This window comes from Solea senegalensis, linkage group LG1 (genome assembly GCF_019176455.1).
Source record: "Solea senegalensis isolate Sse05_10M linkage group LG1, IFAPA_SoseM_1, whole genome shotgun sequence".
Lineage (NCBI taxonomy): Eukaryota > Metazoa > Chordata > Actinopteri > Pleuronectiformes > Soleidae > Solea > Solea senegalensis.
The window spans coordinates 1855941-1877346 of NC_058021.1; the positions used below are offsets into that span (position 1 = coordinate 1855941).

General features: G+C 44.5%; 3 protein-coding genes across 4 annotated transcripts; 1 reads left to right on the forward strand and 2 right to left on the reverse strand.

The window, feature by feature from the left end:
• Window positions 1-651: 651 nt before the first annotated feature.
• pdx1 (pancreatic and duodenal homeobox 1) lies at window positions 652-4668 on the reverse strand. Its single transcript, XM_044020303.1, has 2 exons — window positions 3165-4668; window positions 652-1531 (listed from the first exon to the last, which is right to left on the reverse strand). The coding sequence occupies exons 1-2, from the start codon at window positions 3592-3594 to the stop codon at window positions 1143-1145; spliced, it is 819 nt and encodes a 272-aa protein (XP_043876238.1). The 5' UTR covers window positions 3595-4668; the 3' UTR covers window positions 652-1142.
• Window positions 4669-5433: 765 nt separating this feature from the next.
• si:ch211-140b10.6 (protein POLR1D-like) lies at window positions 5434-8716 on the reverse strand. Its single transcript, XM_044016071.1, has 3 exons — window positions 8582-8716; window positions 7457-7531; window positions 5434-6339 (listed from the first exon to the last, which is right to left on the reverse strand). Exons 1-3 carry the CDS (start codon window positions 8605-8607, stop codon window positions 5991-5993), a joined length of 450 nt encoding a protein of 149 aa, XP_043872006.1. The 5' UTR covers window positions 8608-8716; the 3' UTR covers window positions 5434-5990.
• Window positions 8717-9488: 772 nt separating this feature from the next.
• Window positions 9489-21356, forward strand: lnx2a (ligand of numb-protein X 2a). 2 transcript variants are annotated; one of them, XM_044034896.1, is made up of 11 exons: window positions 9489-9653; window positions 12046-12603; window positions 16265-16500; window positions 16616-16753; window positions 17393-17592; window positions 18140-18553; window positions 18666-18839; window positions 19012-19189; window positions 19283-19508; window positions 19695-19853; window positions 20584-21356. In XM_044034896.1, the coding sequence occupies exons 2-11, from the start codon at window positions 12200-12202 to the stop codon at window positions 20717-20719; spliced, it is 2265 nt and encodes a 754-aa protein (XP_043890831.1). In that variant the 5' UTR covers window positions 9489-9653; window positions 12046-12199; the 3' UTR covers window positions 20720-21356. The 2 variants fall into 2 exon arrangements, with proteins under 2 accessions (XP_043890831.1, XP_043890840.1); XM_044034905.1 differs by lacking the exons at window positions 9489-9653; window positions 12046-12603 and adding an exon at window positions 13209-13445.
• The last annotated feature ends 50 nt before the right edge of the window (window positions 21357-21406 follow it).

Below are 21406 nucleotides of genomic sequence, written 5' to 3' on the forward strand. Positions count from 1 at the left end.
AGCAGGCAAATGCCAGGGGGCCCCAACCTGAGAGGATGCCCCTAAGAACAGCTAATCTGAGGACCCCCCTTATCATCACACTTGTACATTTGATTGCAGTGGTACTATAACGGGTGACGCATGAACAACTAAATCTGCTTTGGTTTAGTTGGTTGTGGGGCCCATGCATAAGGTCTCCTGTGACTGGGAATCCCAAATGCTCTTAAACGCCCCTGAATGTATGAATGAGGGTGGGGCCGATAGGAACCAGTCAAGCTTATACAGTACTGGCATGGTTGCTTTTTACCTGTGACCTCGTCTCTCGTCTCTGTTTTGTTTTGTTTCAGGTTTGGGTGGCACAGCAGTGCGTAATGGCGCCGTTGGGAACCAAACTGCGAGTAGTAATCGATCATCATTTGTGTCCATGGGCAACCTTAGGTGTCTCTCTGTCCTCGCAGGCAGAGACCTCCAAATGGGTACCCTGACCCAGTAGTCGCAGGAGGAGTAGAGTCTAGCCGGAGTGGACGCGCTGGAGCCCGAGGAGAAATTGCGCATGGCCCAGCTAAACGAGGAGTGCACCGCGGCGGAGAGAGAGCGCAGCATCGAGGAGGTGAAGAAGATCTGCCACCTGCGACTCCAAGACCTCGTGCGCACTGACGCTCCAAACATGTAACGCTTGTTTCCCGGTGGTTAGAAATGGTCACTGCTCTCACACCTGTGCAGGCTGTGATACGTGTTTTTATTTCAAATATGTGAGCTATTCTTCCTTCCATTTGATAAAGTTATAAACAATAATATATGTGCATTATTCATTAAAACTTTTTTACAATTTTCACGTTGTCGTTATATGTACACATGTGACCACACATTAGTCCTCCAGTCATATGATGCGTATTTACACTCATGAGTCTGGTGGTGAATCAGACAGACGCTTTCTCAGAAACAAGACTCAATCATGAAGTTTAAGTCTCCTTAGTCCACGCACGAAGCACATTGCCATCCACAAGACAAGTCTTGTGCTTTTCTTGTTGTAGAGTTAAGTAGGAAAAATATAATAGTTTCTTTCACAAATGTGCTCACCGAGTTTACAGGCTTTTATTCCTCTCTCACTGTGATTGCGGGTGTCCATCTTGGTGGAGGAGAGGCGCCTGCTGCTGGTCTAATTACGCGGTCTCTCGAGATCCGGGGGCGGACAGAGAGTGAGCGTGCAGCGGGGAAACGGGCGGCGAAGCAGCGTGAGGTCCGTTCGTGGAGGAGACCCCTCCCGCCGCCGCTTCCCCCTGGTCTCCAGAGGTGATCGAGGAGTCCTGATCCGGGTCGGACCCGCGCGCCTTTCTCCGGTCCTCCTCCTTTTTCCACTTCATGCGCCGGTTCTGGAACCAGATCTTGATGTGGCGCTCGGTGAGGCTGAGGGTCAGCGCCAGCTCCACGCGGCGAGGCCTCGAGATGTAGCGGTTGAACAGGAACTCCTTCTCGAGCTCCAGCAGCTGCGCGCGCGTGTATGCAGTCCTCGTGCGCTTGTTTTCCTCAGTCTCTGCCATCACGTATGGCCCTACAATGACAGAAAGAAACTTGGCATTCGGTTTTTTGTTTGTTTTGTTTTTAAAGTAGAAATTATCAACATGCTTCATGCCAAATAAATTGGCAAAAATGTTCCCAGCCTCTTACTTGAGATGTATTAAATAACATCAACATGTTGAAGTTTTATACTGTGGATCTCTTGGAAACATCCGGTACATTTAGAATAATATCAGGTGATGACAGTAGAAATGGTCAAAATGTTACATAAAAAGTGTGATTCTAATCACACTTGCTCTGACAGCTGCAACAGGCTCCTGCAAAACCACACTGTATATTTGCCCAGTGATAACCAGTAAAATAAACACTTACTAACCTGATGTGCTACAAAGAAATTGTAATCGCTTGAGATCTTTGCTCTAGCAAAACATAAAACGTGGAACACAGCAGTTAAACAGCACTGGAGCATCTAGAATTTTGTTTCTACGTCACAAAATTGAACTTAAGGGCAAATGATGGCGATATAAAGGTACATTAACTTAATTTTGGGTTGTTTTAATAACATCAAATTCAAGTTGCACAAACAGAAAGTCATTAAAAATAGCGTAAATCTGTTATACAATTATACAATGACTTATCCATAAATTTTTAATTATTTATATCACATATTCAAATATAAGTGTGTTATTGTGGTGACAGTGAAATACACATTTTGAGTGAAGTCAAACTGAAAGCAGAATAGTTGTTATATTATATATCATATTATTTTGTGATAACAGGTAAGTTTTTTGTCAATGCAAATATAATGTCTGGGTTTAAAGCATCGTGTCGATTATTTCCACTGTTTACGCACGGTTTATTGACACAAATACCGCAATCATTCTGGTGATAATGCGGGGAAGCTTGGGCCTATAATGTTTGTGGTTGACTGAAGAAAAAGAAAAACACATTTTTGGGATAACTAAAAAAAAAATCTCAGAGAAAGTTGAATGTCAATTTCAGGACCATATTAAAATCAAAAATCAATTATTTTCGATTGAATAAAAATAAGAATTGTAATAATGTCTTTAACCTGTAACAACATGGGGACGAATAACATAAAATGGCCACAGGTCTTTGCCTCTTGTGTTGCACGAGCCGTGTTTTAAGTTAAGTTAATTATGTAGAATGGTTTGTTAAATAGGGAACAAAATCATGACAAAAACCCCATATTTGTTGTAACGATAAGAACCGATGAAAGCGAAAATACTGACATGGCAAAGTGAAAAAAACAGGATCATATTGTTGGGATCATAAAGTCATTAAAGGCTACAGAAAAACTCAAGTAAAAGTCACTGGTTAGTGCCATGACTAATGCTGTGTGTGACCCAAGTACACACGAATTAACAATTGACTCTTAACTCTTTCCTTATTATATACTAGTATATTACTTATGTATTCCTTATACTAATCTTAAACTGCTTATCTATTTGTTTAGTGTTGGTTCTTATATGTAAGTGCAGAGAAATAAAAAAATCTGAGCTAAATTCCTTGCATGTGCATTATTTACCTTACACTTCTGATTCTGGTGAACATAATCTTAACTTTTGTATTACACTGCAATAACAAATCTCTTCAGAAAGAACATATAGGTTGAACTGCTAAATGTTTTGCTTTAAGGAGTTTACCTGCCCACTGTCCCCTCCAGGTGTGCGAGTGGGATTTTGTGCTCTTCATCCACGGAAACGGCAGGTGATATCTGCTTTGCTCCCCCGCGTCTCCATAACCTGCGGCGGGTTGGACAGCGTGTTGCTGGAGTGCCTGTGGGTGGTGGAGCTGCGGCACACCTGCAGGATCATCCCGCAGACTGGCCAGACTGTAGGAGGGTGCGATGTCAGGAAGCCCGGCGTGCTCTAGGACTCCCATGGCCGGCGGTGTGTAGACGGATTGCACCTGCCTGCTCATGTAGAGACAGGGCGGCGGGCTGTGGCTGTAGTCCTCACCCTGTGGTCTCTGGTAGGCACACGACTCTTTAAAAAGCTGCGTGGGGTAGTAATGATCTTCCCGATTCATGGCTGCCAAAGACCCGGGGGGCTGTGGGGCCGTTTGCGCGCACATGCACCGTCGCTGCGCCCTGCCTTGGGGGTGCGGACCTACTCCTCTCTTACCTGCCTCTGGCGCAACTGTGAGGGCCTGCACTGCTGTACACAGGTGTGTCACTCTATCACCACGTGACTCTGCAGCGCACACGCCATTGGTCTCACTGTTTGCTCAAAAAGACACCGTGGAGCCTCAGTTTCCAGGATATTCTGCAGCTCACCTGTGTGCGTGTGTGTTTTCAGTAAACTGAACGCCATCAGCGCGTAAATCAATGTCCCTCTGTAAATACCACAACGTTTACCTGTCACCCACAATCTGTGGGATCCTTCGTTCACACATGAGAAATGGGTCAAAAATGGCCCCTTTTTAGTCTAAAATCGCACGTTTGCCACGTATAGGTGGTGGATTATCCTCATGTAGCCATCGATACTTTGTATGGACGTGTCTCGTGTCTTGCATATAGTGCGCTGTTGTTGATAGATCGATACGGATGGGGCGCAAACACCGGTTGACCTGCTGCCAGATAAGAGACCTGGATTAAGAGACAGTTGTCTTGGAAACTCACGTGGGAGAAAAGTTCAAACATCACAGACAATTTCCACAACCTTACGACCCTCTTAAAACCTCCCTGCGCCATTTCCATGTCTGGTCTCCACCTTTAACATGTTCCCATTACATTGCACTTGTGCAAATGCGTCATTTAACACCATTTAGCGCGTGTCCCCAACACGACGGGTCCTTGAGCTGCATGCACTCTCACCGTGTTTGCTGTCCATTAGGCTTTAGCGGGCGCGTGTTCGCCCCATTAAACGGCAGCACTCGTGCTTAAACCAATTAGGACTGGAGAGAGAGCGACAAACAGAGTGCGTGTACGGACTCATCTGCGCCTTTTACGCAACATGTTACAGCTAAAAGGACGAATAATTCATCTTTTTCAAATCAAAATTAGAATTTTAAGCAGTGGAGATAATGGCTGTAATGAGGCTGCAATTCATGATTATTTTATAATATTTTATAAAGCCAACTACTGTATTTGTTTTATACGGTCTGAGCAATAAAATGTTCTGCTGTATTTGTCCTGGTTTCTTCAAGTTTGGCTGAAGAGAAAATAATGTGACATTTATTTATGTATGTATATATATATAAAACATTTGCAAATTAGTGTGTGTGTGTGTGTGTGTGTATGTATATATATATATATATATATATATATATATACACACACACACATATACACACACTAATTTGCAAATGTTTTTTTACAGGTGGGCTGTGCAGGACGACAGAGCTTTTACCTTGAAAGCATTTATCTCCACACTATTTGCACGGAGTTCTTCAAGAACCCAAGTATAGCCACTTTCCACTGTATCTTAATGGGGCACTCAGCGGTGCAATAAAGTACAAGTAAACCAATTCTACACATATCAGCCCCCATGCGCTGCCGCTTAATGGTGTTTATATTTGATCACTGTTTCAAAGAGGAAGGAAACAGTTAACCGAAGGTATTGGGAAGAGGACAACGTGATTTACGGAGCGTGAGGAGCGTTAACGCATTTTAGCCTGACTTTACAGACTGATTTTTTCTTTGCATAATGGCTTTAAGCGAGGAGTAACTTTGCTATAATCCACATTCAGGTAATGGTGACCACAGAAACCACAGACGACAGTTGCTACATTTATAAAAGTGTGTGGATGTGGAACAATAAAATGTGAAGCCTAGCCTTAACCACATGGACAAAGGCCAAATGGAAAGGAAAGATACGAACAGCATTACATTTTTAACGCTTGAGCAAATGTCCATCTGTTCCCACCCCCCCAGGACTCAATAACCCAAAGAATCAAGTAGAATCACACAGGTTTAGCCATTATAGTAAGAGTAGGTATTATTTTATTTGCCTAGTTAAATTACTATTATCCTACTCATGGTGTATCAGAGGATGTGGACAAAAGAGTGTATTTTCTTTTTCTCCTTTGACAAACAAAACTGTTTCTGATATCGAGAATATACACGTCAAAAAGTTGGGACACGTGAAGAAATGTGCTTTCCCAGTGGCGACAGCGGCAAGACTTGTGTAAACACTAGGACCGTTGAATGACAGGAGAATGATAATGGCATTATAATGGAAAACAAGCCTCCTTTTACTGTCGCTGAATTAGAATGACACCAAATTATGAGTGATATTAAAGCAAAGGATATGGAAAAAAAAACAAATGAAAGCCTATTGTTTTCTTCTTCATCCACTTTAACCAACCCAACTAAATCTACTGTATTAAATAGTTAAAAGGTTAAAAATGTAATTATCTAACGTGTAAGACAGTCGTCCACCTTGTCATCTTTTTGCTTTTTCAGTAGAAACAAAAAAGGTAAACAGCAGGTGTGTGAGGTTGCTCACAGTTTCAGTCGTGTGTCCCCTTCATTCATGAGGTCTATGTCCATTCTGCCCATCTTTCCCATGTCTCCTGTCCCTTTTATCTCCATGTCTGTGACTCCTCTCTTTGCATCTGTCCTCTTTCTTGTCTTTATTTCTCGTGCTGTCTCTGTGGTGGTGTTTTTTATGGTCTGTATGGCCACTATCGCCCCTACCATCTCGAGGAGGCGATCTGCTGCGGTCCAGCTTTCTGTCGTGGACCTTGCTCCTGAGGAGTGAACTTGTCTCAGAGTACCTGGCTCTGGGCTCACTGCTGGTGCGCTGCTGGGAGCCGGTGGAGCGCAGAGTGTTGAGGAGGAAGCGCTTGTTGGTGCTCTGCAGAGGACACTTCAACCTGACGGAGGAGGAAACAAAGATTTCAGTAGTGATATTTGACAGGTCCCCGACCTTGTTTAAAAAAAACGAAAAAAAAAAACTTTAAACTTTACACTTTAAACAAGCTACTTTTTTACTTCGAGAACATTTTTAGACCAGTACTTTTACTAGTAAATTGTTATCAAAATAGTGGTACACCTCTGACACAGACAACATGAGAACAGTCAGTTATTGAACAATGGTGATCTGGGCTTGTTTTTCAATTTCAAACTGCAACGGAAAAAAATAGTAAACATGGTTTCATAAATATAAATATACTGGTTTTGAGTATAAATAGGGGTTGGTCAATATATCGATTTGGTGATATATTGTCACCCTTCTTTGTGCAATATGATAATCGATACACCAGGGCAAATACTGATATTTTAATTAACAAATTAAGGCGCTAGCCGGGCATCACAACTTTAACAGCTGCTCAAATGAATGGGGGATATTTTGGTGGAAGTTACCTGGTTGAAGAAGAGGGAGTTTACAGTGGAATAATGCCAGAGAAAGCTACGCTAAGAGATGCTTCATCCACGTTCAATACTTGATGCACTTCTCTATGTTGTGAATAAATAGAGAAATCCTGAAACTTAACTTGCCATTGTCTTGCAATATATTGATTATCACAGAATCATTGTATTGTGATAATATTGGTATCATGGGACATGTATCACGTATCGTATCATGAAAGTGATTCTCACCCCCAATCCTAAAATATTTCAACAAAGAGAAAAACCACCCATTCAAATTTTAGCTGTAGGGGATGAAAATACTTTTCTTTATTCTTTAATCTCTCTGAAGTGATATTATAGAGACGTATTATCATGTTTATGAGTTGTTTATCTCACCGTTTGTGTGTAGTAGTGTTGATCTTTATTCATTCTTTCTTATTACTTTGCTGCTGTAAATCGATGTGGACCCAGATAAGAGTAGCTGCTGCTGTTTTCACAAAAGATCGACACCCAAACAGTGCACAGACTGAATCTAAACATATCACCAAGTGCAGGCAGGAACACTGAATGCTCCTGTGCTCTAAGAAGCAGCAGTTACATGTCCACAGATGAGAGAGGCTTGTCAAACACAGTGCTCACCATCCTGCAGGGCCCATGGTCTCAGCTCTCACTCTGGCTCTGTCAGTTTCCCTCAGAAGCTCCTCTATGGCACGCCTGCGTGGATAAATGAAAGAAATCAGTTCAGGACATGTGGAGTGCAAGGAAGGCACAAAAACTAAAAGAACATCCGAGGGGATAATCTTTTAACAAAGTAAGATAAAAAGTTGTGTATGTTTTATTTTGTCAATGCTGGTTATTTGCTACCGATTTTTATAATATATAGTTGTATATTATTTAACAAGGACACCTGCACAGGTAAAACACAATTACGATATCATAGGATATGCACGATACATATAGATCATCAAAGTGACATTAGTATTCTCCATAGTCCTGTATTTTTTTTACACTCTTAACAATGAACTATTTTTCATCTTTGTATCGATTCATTTCAGTGCTGTCTTTGTGTTGTTTTTAAATGTTTTTGTGCAGCACCTTGAATGACCTTGCCTTAAATCAGATAAATGAGCAGTGGTTCTCAAAAAAGAAATTCCCACTACATACAGTGGTGTAAATAAGCCAAGCAAAGTCAGCTGCGGACTTTTAAACGAAAAACCAGGATGGACTAGGTTATGTTCAGGACATCTCTGACTACTAGCACCCTGTAAACCGGAGACTGTTACTTTCAAATTAAATGTCCCATATTTCGCACTTTTTAATCGAGAAAAAAAAAGATTGCCTATCCCAATATGGCCGACACGCTGAGGTATGAGGCGTCTACGTATTTATATGTCTATGGTTCCCTTTTCCTTGAGAAGACTGCTTAATACTCCTCCAACCTGTGACCATTAGTGAGTGAGGGCAGTGTCCTGTCCTGGTTTGACCCGATGCTGCTGAATCAGCAGCGTCTCAGTGCAGGAGACGCACCGATTTAGCCGACCTTTAACCGCACAGCTAACAGCGGCAGCTAACCGCATCTACGTGTCCTTATAGTCACTACTCACTCAAACTAAAATAAAACACACAACAGCTGTGAAACAAACAAACATACTCAGCTCAGCTGCTGCTGCTGTGTTACAGTTTAAAGAGGAACGGCGGCTAAAACGCATACAAACAACAACACAAACATGTCAACGGAGAGTAAAGAGTGAAATTGTTGCGTACTTTTCCAAATCGTTTTCCTGCGCCATCGCGACGCGAACTATGCGGCGTCACAGTCAAGATAATTCATCTAAAAATCGACGAAATTAGCTTCGTCAAAAACGGTTTCCTTGCTCTGTGGGGTCCTTCCTCCAAGGACCATTTGTTGTCCTTTGCGATGCCTGATCTTTTTTAGGTGAGCTATTTGACGAAAGTGCCAGAAAAACTATTCTTACAAGTGACAGATAGTGGAGGTTATTATAGTTAACGAAAACTAACGAAATAACGAAAAGTAATACAAACTAGAGTTAAAAATGATAACTAACTGAAACAGAATTGTGTGTTAACTAACTAAAATTGTAGCCAAACAGTGCTTAGTTAGTAGTCTTTGTACATTTATTTCATACGCCTTTGGGTTCAATTTTGAAAGCATGTGATGTGTCTTATGAGGGTTATTTATTATTTTGTTATGTTTATGTGTGTCTTTAGTCCGTTGGCTATTTGATTTTTACATTTCATACTAACAGCTCATTTCTCGTAGACTGTTATATTTGATTCAGAGATTTTTTGACACAATACTTATCATGACCTTCTTGAATCTTGCATCTGGCAAATACTCATTATTACAAAAAACTAACGCTAAAACTAATTTAAAAAATACTAACACTAAAACTAAAGCATTTACAAAAACACTGGCAAAACAACTCTTAAAACTAATTAAAACTAACTAATTTTGTACAGTCGAAACTAAATCAAAAACTATAACTAATGAAAAATCACATGCTATATGATTGTCTCGCAATATCATGATTATCACAGAATCGTTGTATCAAGGTATCGCATGTATCGGGTGTTTGTGAGCAGGCAGTGTGGAAGCCACCCATGACCTGCCTTGGATTGACAGTCGAAGACTCCGCCCCTCGCCGCTGACGGACACCAGTAGGCGGGACCAGAGCCGCCAAAGGCAGGGGGGCGTTTTCGTGCGGGTTTTGCGGACGGTCCGTTGCGGCGGATGCGTGATCGTGGTCCCGCGTCTCATTGTCGTCCCTTCTTCCCCGGGGCCGGAGCGCGCGGCGCAGAGGAACGACGCGAAAGGGTAACGTCACATGTGCACATATTGTATGAAGGGTAAGAGTGTGAAGCAGCAGCAGCAGCAGCAGCAGCATCTGTGGCTTTGCACTGATGTTGCCATTGTCGCTTCATCTGTCCTCGCTTCTCTTCTCCGCCTGTGGAGGGTGGGAGGGAGGGATGGATGGAGGAGGGTTGGAGCCAGACATGATGAGGACAGTGATTAGAAAAATCCTGTAGTCTGTTCAAATGCGGTTGCTTAGATCATGACAGTGCAGTTTGGCGTGTTTCCAACAGAAACGGGCTGAGGATTGAAGGATTGACAAATGTCAGTTATATCAGTGGCATGTGTTGTTGTTATTGCACGTCTGTCTGGACACTTGTGTGTGTTGGGGGACAGAACCATTGCAACAGATCTTGCAGGCCTGCTTTTGGATTTATGTGTAAGATAAGAGAGGGACGAGATGCTGGTGGTGGCGGTGGTTTGGGGGGGGGTTATCAAAATGTAGGCTAAGCCGACAGAACCTGATATTTTAAATCTGTGGCCTAAAACATCACCATCTCATCATCTTCTATGAAACGTGCACGTGAGCTGGTCCCACAGCTCGTGCTGTGTGTGTGGTAAGATTAGACTGACATGTGTGAGAAATGAAAACATGAGTAGGGACAGGTGCAGCAGGGGCTGGCACAGTTATTTATTAATACACTATGAAAGCAGTGCAATGACAATAACAGCATGGCCTTGGACTCTCTCCCACACACACACACTGAGATTAAAAGAAAGATATTCCACAAGCATTTGCCTGCCCTTGTTGTGTGAGTTGCCACAGATCCCAGCTGTGTTTAAAATAGATTTAAGTGCTTTTCGTGGCCGAGGCTCTAAAAACTGCTGCCACAGTGAAAACCCTGAATGCTTTACTTATTGATAAAGGGACTGTTTGCAGGAATCAGGAGCCTAAAAGAAGCTTCTTCTGCATGATGCATTGGTTTTTTTTTACAAGTTGTCTACAAGTCACTGTGTGTGTGTGTGACGTGGTGATGTCACAGCTTTGTTATAGGAACAGAGAAGCCTTGTGTCCTCATGATTAATTCATGTCCAGCTGCGGGATTGAAACAGAAGCGACCAGTCACACATATAGGAGACAGGAGCACGTACTTGAAGGAGGCTGAAGTCAGTAAGTACAGGTCCGCCGGGCCAAGGAGACAGACGAGACAGGTTGTGGGATAGCAACAGAGACAGGACACACAAAAAAAGGGAGACCAAGGAGACTGTCATCATCAGTGCCTGCACTGTCTGACAAGTGTTCAGGCTGTAGCAGAGCATCCTGCTGAGAGGAGTGCATCTGCTTTTGTGACTCGGCTGCATCCTTCTCCAGCTACACTCTGAATGTCAAGCCCCACTGAACAGAACAGGATCCAGGTCGTCATGGAGACAGGAGCAGACCCTCACTGGAACAGAGGAAGGTAGTCAGTGTGGTTTGGCTGGCCTGCTGTGTGCTGTGGTACGCCCTCTGCTGTCTGCTGAAAAGCACAGAGGCCCCACGGGAGGAGGGGTGGGGGAGTCTGAGTGGCTTTGGATGTGAAATGCTGTGGAAAATGATGAGCGTCCACAGAGTGCGTTTACCTGTGGAGCCTCGATCTACTCAGCAGAGAGCTTTATTTTGAGATTTTTTGCTCCAGGCATGTTCTCTTTCCGCTGCAGAGGAGACTGTGAGTGCATCTGCTGCTGCTGCTGCTGCTGCTGCTGCTGCTGCTGCTGCTGCTGCTGCTGCACGTGGCCTCAACGGAAACTATCAAGTTTACAGTAGTAGTAGTAGTAGTAGTTCTGTGTATTGGCAAAAATCTGCCAATGGGATACATATCCTGGTACGTTGTACTGTGATATTTCAGGATGCAAGGTGATATATTGCAATTTCCCCCCCCAAAAAACAGTCCATTCTAAACTCAAACTATATGCATAAACAATATCGATTTTTCTTGATCTAGGGAGAGGACTGTAATCAACACAGTATTATTCCATTAAATATTGCAATAATATCGATATGTTCTTGCTGTTATCTTCCCCATAATCTCTTTTAACCCCTCTTCCTGTCTCATTTCTTCCTCTTGTCTTTATCCTCTCTCTTGCTTTCTCCACTCTCACTTCCGCTGATCTGTGTCCTCTCTCTGCCCCAATCCCCCGATAATTCCCCTCTCTGTGGAATTGGAAGACTGGAGCAGGCGAGAGCAAAGGAGAGATTATACTGTCAGATTAGTGGACGGAAGCAGCAATACATAATCTCAGGCAGCACACACACGGTGCCACTCTCCCTCTCGTGCAGACACATGCACAAAGCATTTGCCACATGAATAAAATGCACACACACATAATTAGACACCTGTTGTTTTTTCCTGAAACAGCTTTGCCCTCTGACCTGCAGGGTGATGTGCCAACAGCCACTGGGGGGCATCTGTCCTCTCTGCCACTTATTCATCCCCTGAAGTTTATGGGATAGGAGTGTGTGCCCCTTTCCCAACACTGCAGCACCACTGGAGTCTTTTGTGCCAAAGCTGAGTTGTGCTGAAGGAGCAGACATGGGCAGCCCGGCCTGCGAGGTGGCTCTAGCCGCGCCGCTGGAGCCAGCACTGGAACCCGTGTGCACCGAGTGCGGTCAGATCCACCGCAGCCGGGAGAACCACCTCTACAACTACCGCCTGGAGGTGGACGACGACCTGGTGTGCCACATCTGCCTGCAGCCGCTGGTGCAGCCGCTGGACACGCCGTGCGGACACACGTTCTGCGCCCGCTGCCTGCGTAGCTTCCTCCAGGAGAGGGACTTCTGCCCGCTGGACAGGACGCGGCTACAGCTGCAGGCGTGCCGCAGGTCCAGCATACTGGTGCACAAGCTGCTAGACAAGCTGTCGGTGTCCTGCCCTTTGACCCCAGTCTGCTCCCTCAGCATGCCACGCTGTGACCTGGAGGCACACCTCAAACACAGGTAATAAGGCTCGCTCGCTCGCTCACTCACTCACTCACATATGGTCACACATCAAACACTGTGAGCAGGTATGAACAGTGAACAGTTGTGAACAGAAAAGATAAACTAAGGGGTTTTCAATCATACCCCCTTTAGTTTATCTTGACACAAAGTTTTCAGTTATACCTCATACGTGTTTGCAACCCTCTCGTTTTATGAGTGCGAAGTTTCCGTTTCCTCCCTCTGTCTTGACACAAACAAATCCTTGTCACCGGGTGACACAAGATCAAAACACCCCTGAGAACACCGAGAAGCAGAGAGAGAGTCGTGTGGAACTCATCTGACAATATAATGGATATTTGTTTGTATTTAAACGTTCACAATATACTGTGTGTCAGAAAAAAGTCACACTAAGTCACAAATTCAAAGACAAAGTCTTTCTTTATATCCATCCCCTTTATAGAAAAAGTAATAATGCAAATACCTGATCGGTTAACTTCAAATCCATGCCAGTGATCCTCTGTGATTGGCTGCTTTCTGTTGGTGACATCATTAATCCCAGTGTCCTGATCACTTGAACTCTCTCTCTTAACATCCTTTAACCTGAGATGCCAGAGCGCCGTCCACATGCTCTGGCTTTTGGCCCATTTGGACCAGGTGCTATATGAACGCCTCAGGGGGATTATTGTGCTCACGGTCATGTGATGAGAGATTAGTGGTTCCCTGACCACAGTCATGGGGTTTGACTGAGCAGGAGCTCCATGTTCTCAAACCACGTCTGGAACCATGCTGAGCAACTTCAACACCAGAGACCTTTTCAACCATTTTTTCTGTGAGACGGCTAAGGGCAACCCCGGCCTGTGGTGAGTCCGACGTGATTTTTTGTCTCATAAACCATAGGAATTGAGGACATTTTGGCCGGTCCTCACTTTTGTGACACTGGATTAAGACCTAGTTTAAGGATAAAGGGTTTGAATTCTGTTCTCACAGTAGCTGTGTGTGTTCTCTTACGGACCTTTTCTGGTGCAAGGACCAGGACCAAAATCTGGTCCTATAGGGCTAAGATTTGAATTGTGGTTTGGTTAAAGTTAGGGTTACACATTAACTGGTTTATGGTTAAGGATATGGATTTTTGCTTAGGCTAGAAGTCGAGGTAGAGTCCTCAGTTGAGACATCTTGGACAAAATACAATTTAAATGTGTAAAAACAAGGGAGGAACAAGATCTTAATCAGGTATTGATTTTGTGACTGTGATAGTGTGCATCGCTGAAAACCCCTCCACTGGTGTTTTGACACCAGCTTATTGACTCGGTTATCCAAGTGGCTGACAGTTTAAGTCGAGGGGATCTTCCTTAACAAGCTCACGCTAACAAGCTGTGAAGAGCTTTCCTGAGTCAGCTGTTTATCACGGAGACGGCTTTAACGCGAGACCACGTTATTGTTGCTAAGTGTGCTAAACACTGTGACAATTACAACACAACCCCCCAAGTTGTAACATTTAATATGTGAGATTTTGTTAAAAAAATCTGTTTTATTTTGAAGATTACATCATTTTAAATGAATAAAATGTGAAAAGGAAGTTTCTAATTTCTTTAATATCCCTCCTCTTAAATAAATAAATAAAAAGGCAATAATACACATTTATGTTAATTAATAGTGCTTAATTGGGCATAAAACAACAAGCACTTACTAAATAGCAGAGCTTTTAACACGTGAGGTAAAACAAGTGTGTTAAACGATGTTATTATTAGTTTTATTACATTATAACGTCATAAAAAATACATTTTATTTTGTCTTTTAATCTGTGTTTTTTCTTTTATTTAAGGAGCTTTGTTTTGAGAAGTGTTATAAAGATAAAGATTACTAATATTGCGGTTGTCATATGTGGCACATTTCATACCTAAAATGCGATAGATTAATTAGAATATTGTTTGGAAATTGCTTTAGAGTGTTCTTTTTAAAACATGCAGGGGGGAAAACTAATAAAAAGCAGATATTTCAAAAATATCCAAGGGGTAAAAACTATTCTTTTGTCACTCAGCTTTTTCCTTCTTTTCTCTAAAATGATCAGAACACTAAGATTCCGTCTTTCACGGCGTCGTTGGCCACTTTAAAAGTTATTGGCAGTGGCCTCTTTGCCGGAGTCTTTTAATCAATCTCGTTGGCAGATGGGTACGTGTCAGGGAAGTTTGCACACACGGCGCTGCGTTGCCAGGAGGACGAGGAGAGATCCATTAAGTCAGCTCGGATGAGGTCACTGTGAGGACTAATGTGTCACGCTCGTAGACTCGCTGCACTCACTGCCCCACAGACCCGGGGACGAAACCTGGAGCCAAGAGAGTCTGTGACTTTGTCAGTCAACATTAAGGTGGAGATTAAGGATCTTAGATTAAAAGACGAGAGTGTCAAACTCAGTGGTCCAGATGATGATGGTGTGAGAGCTGTGGTGCTTTAGTCTCAGTGTCTTCATGAGCTTAATCTGTTCACGTGTTAAAGTAAAATTTGTTTAAAAGGTTTACTTCTTCCTCCTCCTAACAGAAAAAAAACATATAGGTCAAAGACGGACGTAAAGAGGACAAATTAAGATACTATATATGGAAAGGAAAGGGAAGAAATAACGTATAACTGATTAAACCAGCGTGCAGGTGCTACATATAGCAAAAACTTCATAGTCGATCCCTTGAGTCTGTGTGTATTTTTAATTGTTCTCCTGTGAAGAGTTTCTATTTCTGGGTCAGGGTAGCTACTGTACCACCTCCTCCATCTGTTTCATTAGGTTCGTTTTGCAGCTTGAAACAACTAAACTTGCAAAATGTTCCCCTCCCATCGTCTTTGGTATCATGGTTCAAGTTAAATATATCCTTTGGCTTTGACGAGAGGTTGGGACAACTTTTAAATACAGCTATAAAAGAAATTTACATCAGATTTCCAAAGATCCGACCATCGACCGAGCTCTAGTTTTGATCTGTTGTAGACTACAGGAGCCTGTGACGGACATCTTTCACTATTATACAATTAAAGCTACTCTCGGTGAGAGTAGAAATACATCTTGCCAATCTGTAGGGTTCGTTCAGTGACACGTGTCTCTCATCCACCACGCTTTGTCCAATCAGGAGCCAGAACTTCTCCTCTGTGCTTGTGAGGTTAGGCTGTTTGTTGGCGACAGTGATGTGTTTACAGCAGCTTTAAATGAGTTCTAATTGAATGTAATCATTGTTTCAGGGGAACATTTCTTGGCTTTCACAGCCGCCAAGGCAGAGCACCTTAGGGGACATGGAAGAAAAATACAGCGTACCGCAACCTCTCGTTAGCATCGCGGCTAGACTGCATTGGCGAGGAGACACAACTGTAGTATCAGTTTGAGACATTTAAAGAGAATTATCGGGGAAATGGGACTCTTTTAAAAGCACCTTTTTTTTTCTTCTTCCATGTCCCCCAACGGTCGTATTAACATCGAAACATTCATGTCGCTGCAAATATTCCTTCCCTTCATTCATTCATTGTCTACTGCTTTGTCCTGTGAGGGTTATGAGGCTCCTCTGACCACACATTCTGACCTCCTTTTGACGAGGAGGAGACAAAACAGGCACCGGTTTCATCACATTAAATTTGCTGATGATGAACCTGATTCTCTTTACACGTCAGATGGACTAACAAACTGACACCTGTTGCTTGGTGAAAGGTGTCCTGGGACGCGGTGTCAGCAGACCAGCGTGGACGCCCCGAGGTGCGAGAATGGGGACGAGCGAGCGATGGTGTCCAGCCCTCCCAGGTCACCGCGCTCCCCTCAGACAGACCTGAGAGACCGCACGCCATCTCCACCCTCCGGACCTAATACCGTCTGCAGCAACGGGCCCGTGTGGACGGACGACGCCGGCCTTGATAACCCTGCCTTTGAGGAAAGCACGGAGGAAGACAGTGCGTCCCATCTCCTGTTGTTCTCTTTTCTATGTGGAGAGATTTGAATTGTCAACAGGTTTGGATTGATGAGAAAACAGTGTTTAATCACTTCATCTCTCCTCCTCGTCCTCAGGTGTGGTGGGGTTGGAGTGTGTCGTCCCCAGAGTGAAGCGGCCCCTCAGTAATCCCTGCATCCACCTCCTTCGCTCTGTCAGCTCCACCTCATCTGGCTGGGACTGTCCTGAGTCCCCGCCTCTCTCTGCTGAAGAGGGTATGACATCACTTCCTCTATTTTTAGCTTGAGAACTGTCATATGAAATGTTGCAGCTTCCTTATGAGTGTATGTGCTGTAATCTGAGATTTTAAGAGAATAAAGGTGCTGTGGTTAGATGGTGAAGGTGCCTGTCCTGGTTGGTCACGAGAGAGGAGAGAGTTGAAAAAGACGCCTGGCCTGTTTTTGCACATTGAGACAAAGAAAGTTATTTTAAATAAGTTTATACTGTTCAAATTTCAAATTTAACACACGGAAATCTGATGAGAGTGTGTTTTTTTCTTCAATTTAAATTGTTAATACACTATTTTAACTTGCAGTAAATTGTAAATAACTGCCAGATATTCTGGGTTATTCTGGAAAAATCTGCAGGACATTTCCTGGTCCTTTTATGCTTAAAATAGGCACAAAAAAGTGCACTTTTCAAGCTTGGGTGTTAAAGGGTTAATATTGGAAGAATATTCAAGTATAAGAGGTTGCGTAGGTTTATGTAGCACCTGAATTCACCACCATCCGCTTGTCTACATGCCGACCTGTCCCTGAGCACCAGAGACACAGGAAGGATAGAAAAGCACGATATAAATCCAGATTAATGTCTGAAATGCAGCTGTGTAATGTGATTTGTGTTGTCCATCACAGGCTGCGTGAAGTTGCCCTTGCTTCCTGAAGGAGAGATAACTGCCATAGAGGTCCACCGGGCCAACCCGTACGTCGAGCTGGGCATCAGCATCGTCGGCGGAAACGAGACGCCGCTCATCAACATCGTGATTCAGGAAGTGTACAGGGACGGCGTCATCGCGCGTGACGGCAGGCTGCTGGCCGGGGACCAGATACTGCAGGTAATCTTTGTTTTGTCACGCATACTACTTTTTTTATGTGATACCAATAAGACGACCTGAAGTGTCTACTGATAATGACATCAGTCCAAGACAGTCTTTTTTACATCTTTTAAATTAACAAGCTGTCCGATACCCGATCTGATTGAACAGTAAGTTATTGTTGTCACCCTAGGCCGACGCATGAAAAGCCTTTCTTCAGCAGCATAAAGATGATGAAACTGCACTGTGTGGCACCTGTGCAACAGCAAGCAACAGACAAACCGTTAAAGCTGCGTACGTGAAGCATTTAGCAACAAAACAGCCATTTATCTCTCCCTGACGTTGCAAACGGTGCTAATAGAAGAAAGAGTCTTGGACTTCCTCCTGTCAGGTGGCCAGACGCGGCTTCTAATTTATGCTGTAGTTGCTCCACGTCTGCTTAAAATTTAAATTGGCAACTGTTTTTCAAACATCAGCAGCGTTGTAAGGTGACAGTAGGTCAGTGTTTGTGTATACAGTGAATGAAACATTAATCGCTGTTTATCTCCTTTAACACGTCTCTTCCAAGGTAAACAATGTGGACATCAGTAACGTGCCCCACAGTTTTGCTCGTACCACCCTGGCACGCCCGTGCACCTCCCTGCAGCTGACCGTGCTCAGGGAGCGCCGCTGTGCCTCCCGGGCGCCTCCCTCCTCGTCCTCCTCCACTCCGGCCGTGCCGCACGCTCCCTGCTCCACTCCTGAGGGCTCCCCGTCCAGCCCCACCACACTGAGAATCACCCTGCACAAGCGGGACTCCACGGAGCAGCTCGGCATCAAGCTGGTGCGGCGGACCGATGAGTCAGGAGTGTTTGTGTTGGACCTATTGGACGGAGGCCTGGCGGCGAAGGACGGCAGACTGAGGAGTAACGACCGTGTTTTGGCAGTCAACGACCAGGACCTACGCAACGGTACCCCAGAGCAAGCTGCACAGATTATACAGGTTCATTTATGCTGGATTTCTTTTTCGAAAAATAAGAGAGAGAAGAAAATTGAGCAAATTAAGTTCAAGTTCGATTCTAAAGCTCCTCATTTTCACTACTCTGACTCTGCAGGCCAGTGGAGAGAGAGTCCACCTGCTCATCGGCCGACCCAGCAAGCCGACTCCACCCCCGCCACCAAAATCAAGCTCCACCAGAGACCTCTACTGCCTTGATCACTTCCTGCCTAACCACAGCTCGACCCCGAGTCCTGTGCCCCTGCTCCTGTCTCGCACCAGCACCCACAGAGTGAGAACCTACACCTCATGTCATTCATAGATAGATAGGCTAATGCAATGAAAGACTAAAACACATTTTAATATTGGCATAAAGTATTAAAATGATGCACTAGACTTGATAGAAAGTCTTGTTCTCAGTCTCGTTCCATTTGTGTTCATGTGTGTGGTCTTCCGTTGTCCAGGACCTTTCCCAGTGTGTGTCCTGTAAGGAGAAACACATCACTGTGAAGAAGGAACCCCTCGAGTCTCTGGGAATGACCGTCGCAGGAGGGAGGGGCAGTAAGAGTGGCGAGCTGCCCATCTTCGTGACCAGCGTCCAACCACACGGCTGCCTGTCGAGGGACGGACGAATCAAACGAGGTGAGCGTTTTTCCGCGCGCGGTCAAACTTAAAGTTCACGCGTCTGCATGTTCTGTACTTTTAGTAACGGGAGCATTTCACCCGCTCCTTCAGGTGACGTCCTGCTGAGCATCAACGGGGAGGACTTGACGTACCTGAGCCACAGCGAGGCTGTGGGCACCTTGAAGGCCAGCGCTGCTTCGCCCTCCGTCCAGCTGCGAGTGCTGGAGGTCAGCATGGTAGAGGAGCACGACCACGACGAGCTGCTGTCCCACACTCACGACAGCGACTTTGATGCCAACTGGTCGCCGTCGTGGGTCATGTGGTTGGGCCTGCCCAGGTAAACAAACAGAGGAATTCAAGTCAACTCTCAAAAAAGACAAGACATGTGTACAATATCCTGCACATATGTTCATATTTCTTTTATATTTAATGTTGTCTATTTCTGCTGGTTATTTTAGGGTGAGGGTGGTTTTTATTTCATCATCTTTCCCTCACTCTCTCCTCTTGTTGCCTTTTTTTGCAGCTACCTGCACAGTAGTCATGAGATCGTGCTGCGGAGGAGTCATCCCGGCAGCTGGGGCTTTAGCATCGTCGGGGGATACGAGGAGACCCACGGAAACCAGGCGTTCTTCATCAAGACCATAGTCCTTGGCACACCTGCGTACTACGACGGCCGCCTCAAGTGAGTCATCGCTCGTTTTACCTCGTGTAGCTTCACACGGGCAGTGATACCGTGGTGAATGTCCAGTTAAGTGATTAATAAGGGTGGTGTGATGATAGGTTAGATAGATGTGTATATAATGTAAGTTATAAGAGTTAGGTTGGTTTTCCATTACTATAGTACCTCCTCAACGTGGGTGGAGTCATTGCAGCTTCGTTTTATATACTTGACACACACACACACACAAACTAGTGACTTGTAAAGGAGTTGTTTTCCTTAGACTCAGTTAAGTAAAAACATTTGTTGAGTACTTCCTGCGTGACTCATCTTGTGGCAGAAGTCGTGCTCATGACTCTTCCTGTGACGACACTTTCTGGCCAATCAGTGGCCGGCAGTCTGACAACGTCACGCATAGTATCAGCTCAGCTCGCTTGGAACCTCGTTAGAGCAGGTACTAAAAAAAATGGAAAAGCAAAAAAAAAAAGTGCTGAGGCAAGTCGAGTCACGCTGGGACCACGTAGTGGAAAAGAACTTTCGAACACTCGAAATCTAGATTTCTATTCAGGTAACTGAGCGTCTCCATTTTGTTTCACCTTTTAATGACATTGATAGGATAGAGTGAGGAGTGAAATATTTGGAACTAGTTAGCCAGGGTCGTCTTTTTTATTGGTTTTGATTCAGAAATCACATGCTGCAAATGTAGAGCTGTTTGAATGGCACATATTTATACTCCACTCATTCATCTCTCTAGGTGCGGTGATATGATTGTTGCAGTTAACGGCCTTTCGACAGCAGGAATGAGCCACTCTGCTCTGGTGCCCATGCTGAAGGAGCAGCGCAGCCGGGTGGCGCTGACTGTGGTCTCCTGGCCCGGCAGCCTGGTGTAGCTGGGGCCAGGTCGTAAGCAGGGCTACGCACCACACTAATCCCACCCAGAACGTTCTATATATGGAACAACCTTGGCCAAAGTGAAGTGGTACATCGCTCCATACCGGGCTTAATCCAGGACCAAAAGCATTCAGAACTGTAGTAGACCCAGCAGGACTAAGCCTGTCCTGACCAGGCGGGAACTGATCCAGATCGTGCCACGTCACTCGACAGGCTGCGCTCACAAACGCACTGCTGTGTTCATATGGTCATGTTGTCTTCACTCCCGCAGGGAGAACGGTACTGCAACTGTTAACAGGCGATCTGTGCTGTATTCATGTCATCGGGCAGTTGTAAAATCCGGGGCTCTATTCAGGTGGATGCATCGTTGCCGGTAGAGATAGTTAACAAAAAATAAAACGTAGCCCGTTATCTGGAATAATGACCTGAAATCACGTTTAAATAAGATGTTCTTTAACACCAGCGCTGTATCCAGCTGAATAAGCCTCAGGCCTTATTAGAAAAAAAACCTGCCTCGCCCTGGGGGGGGCTCAGATACCCTTAGGCCTCATCACCATAGCAACCAGTTGTCCCATCAGCTGGAGTTTTATACATGTGTGAATGTGTGTTTGTTAAATAAACATTTCCTTGAAGGGACCAGTTCTTCAGTACCTTATTTTCCCACCCCAGCACCACGTGAAGTGTGA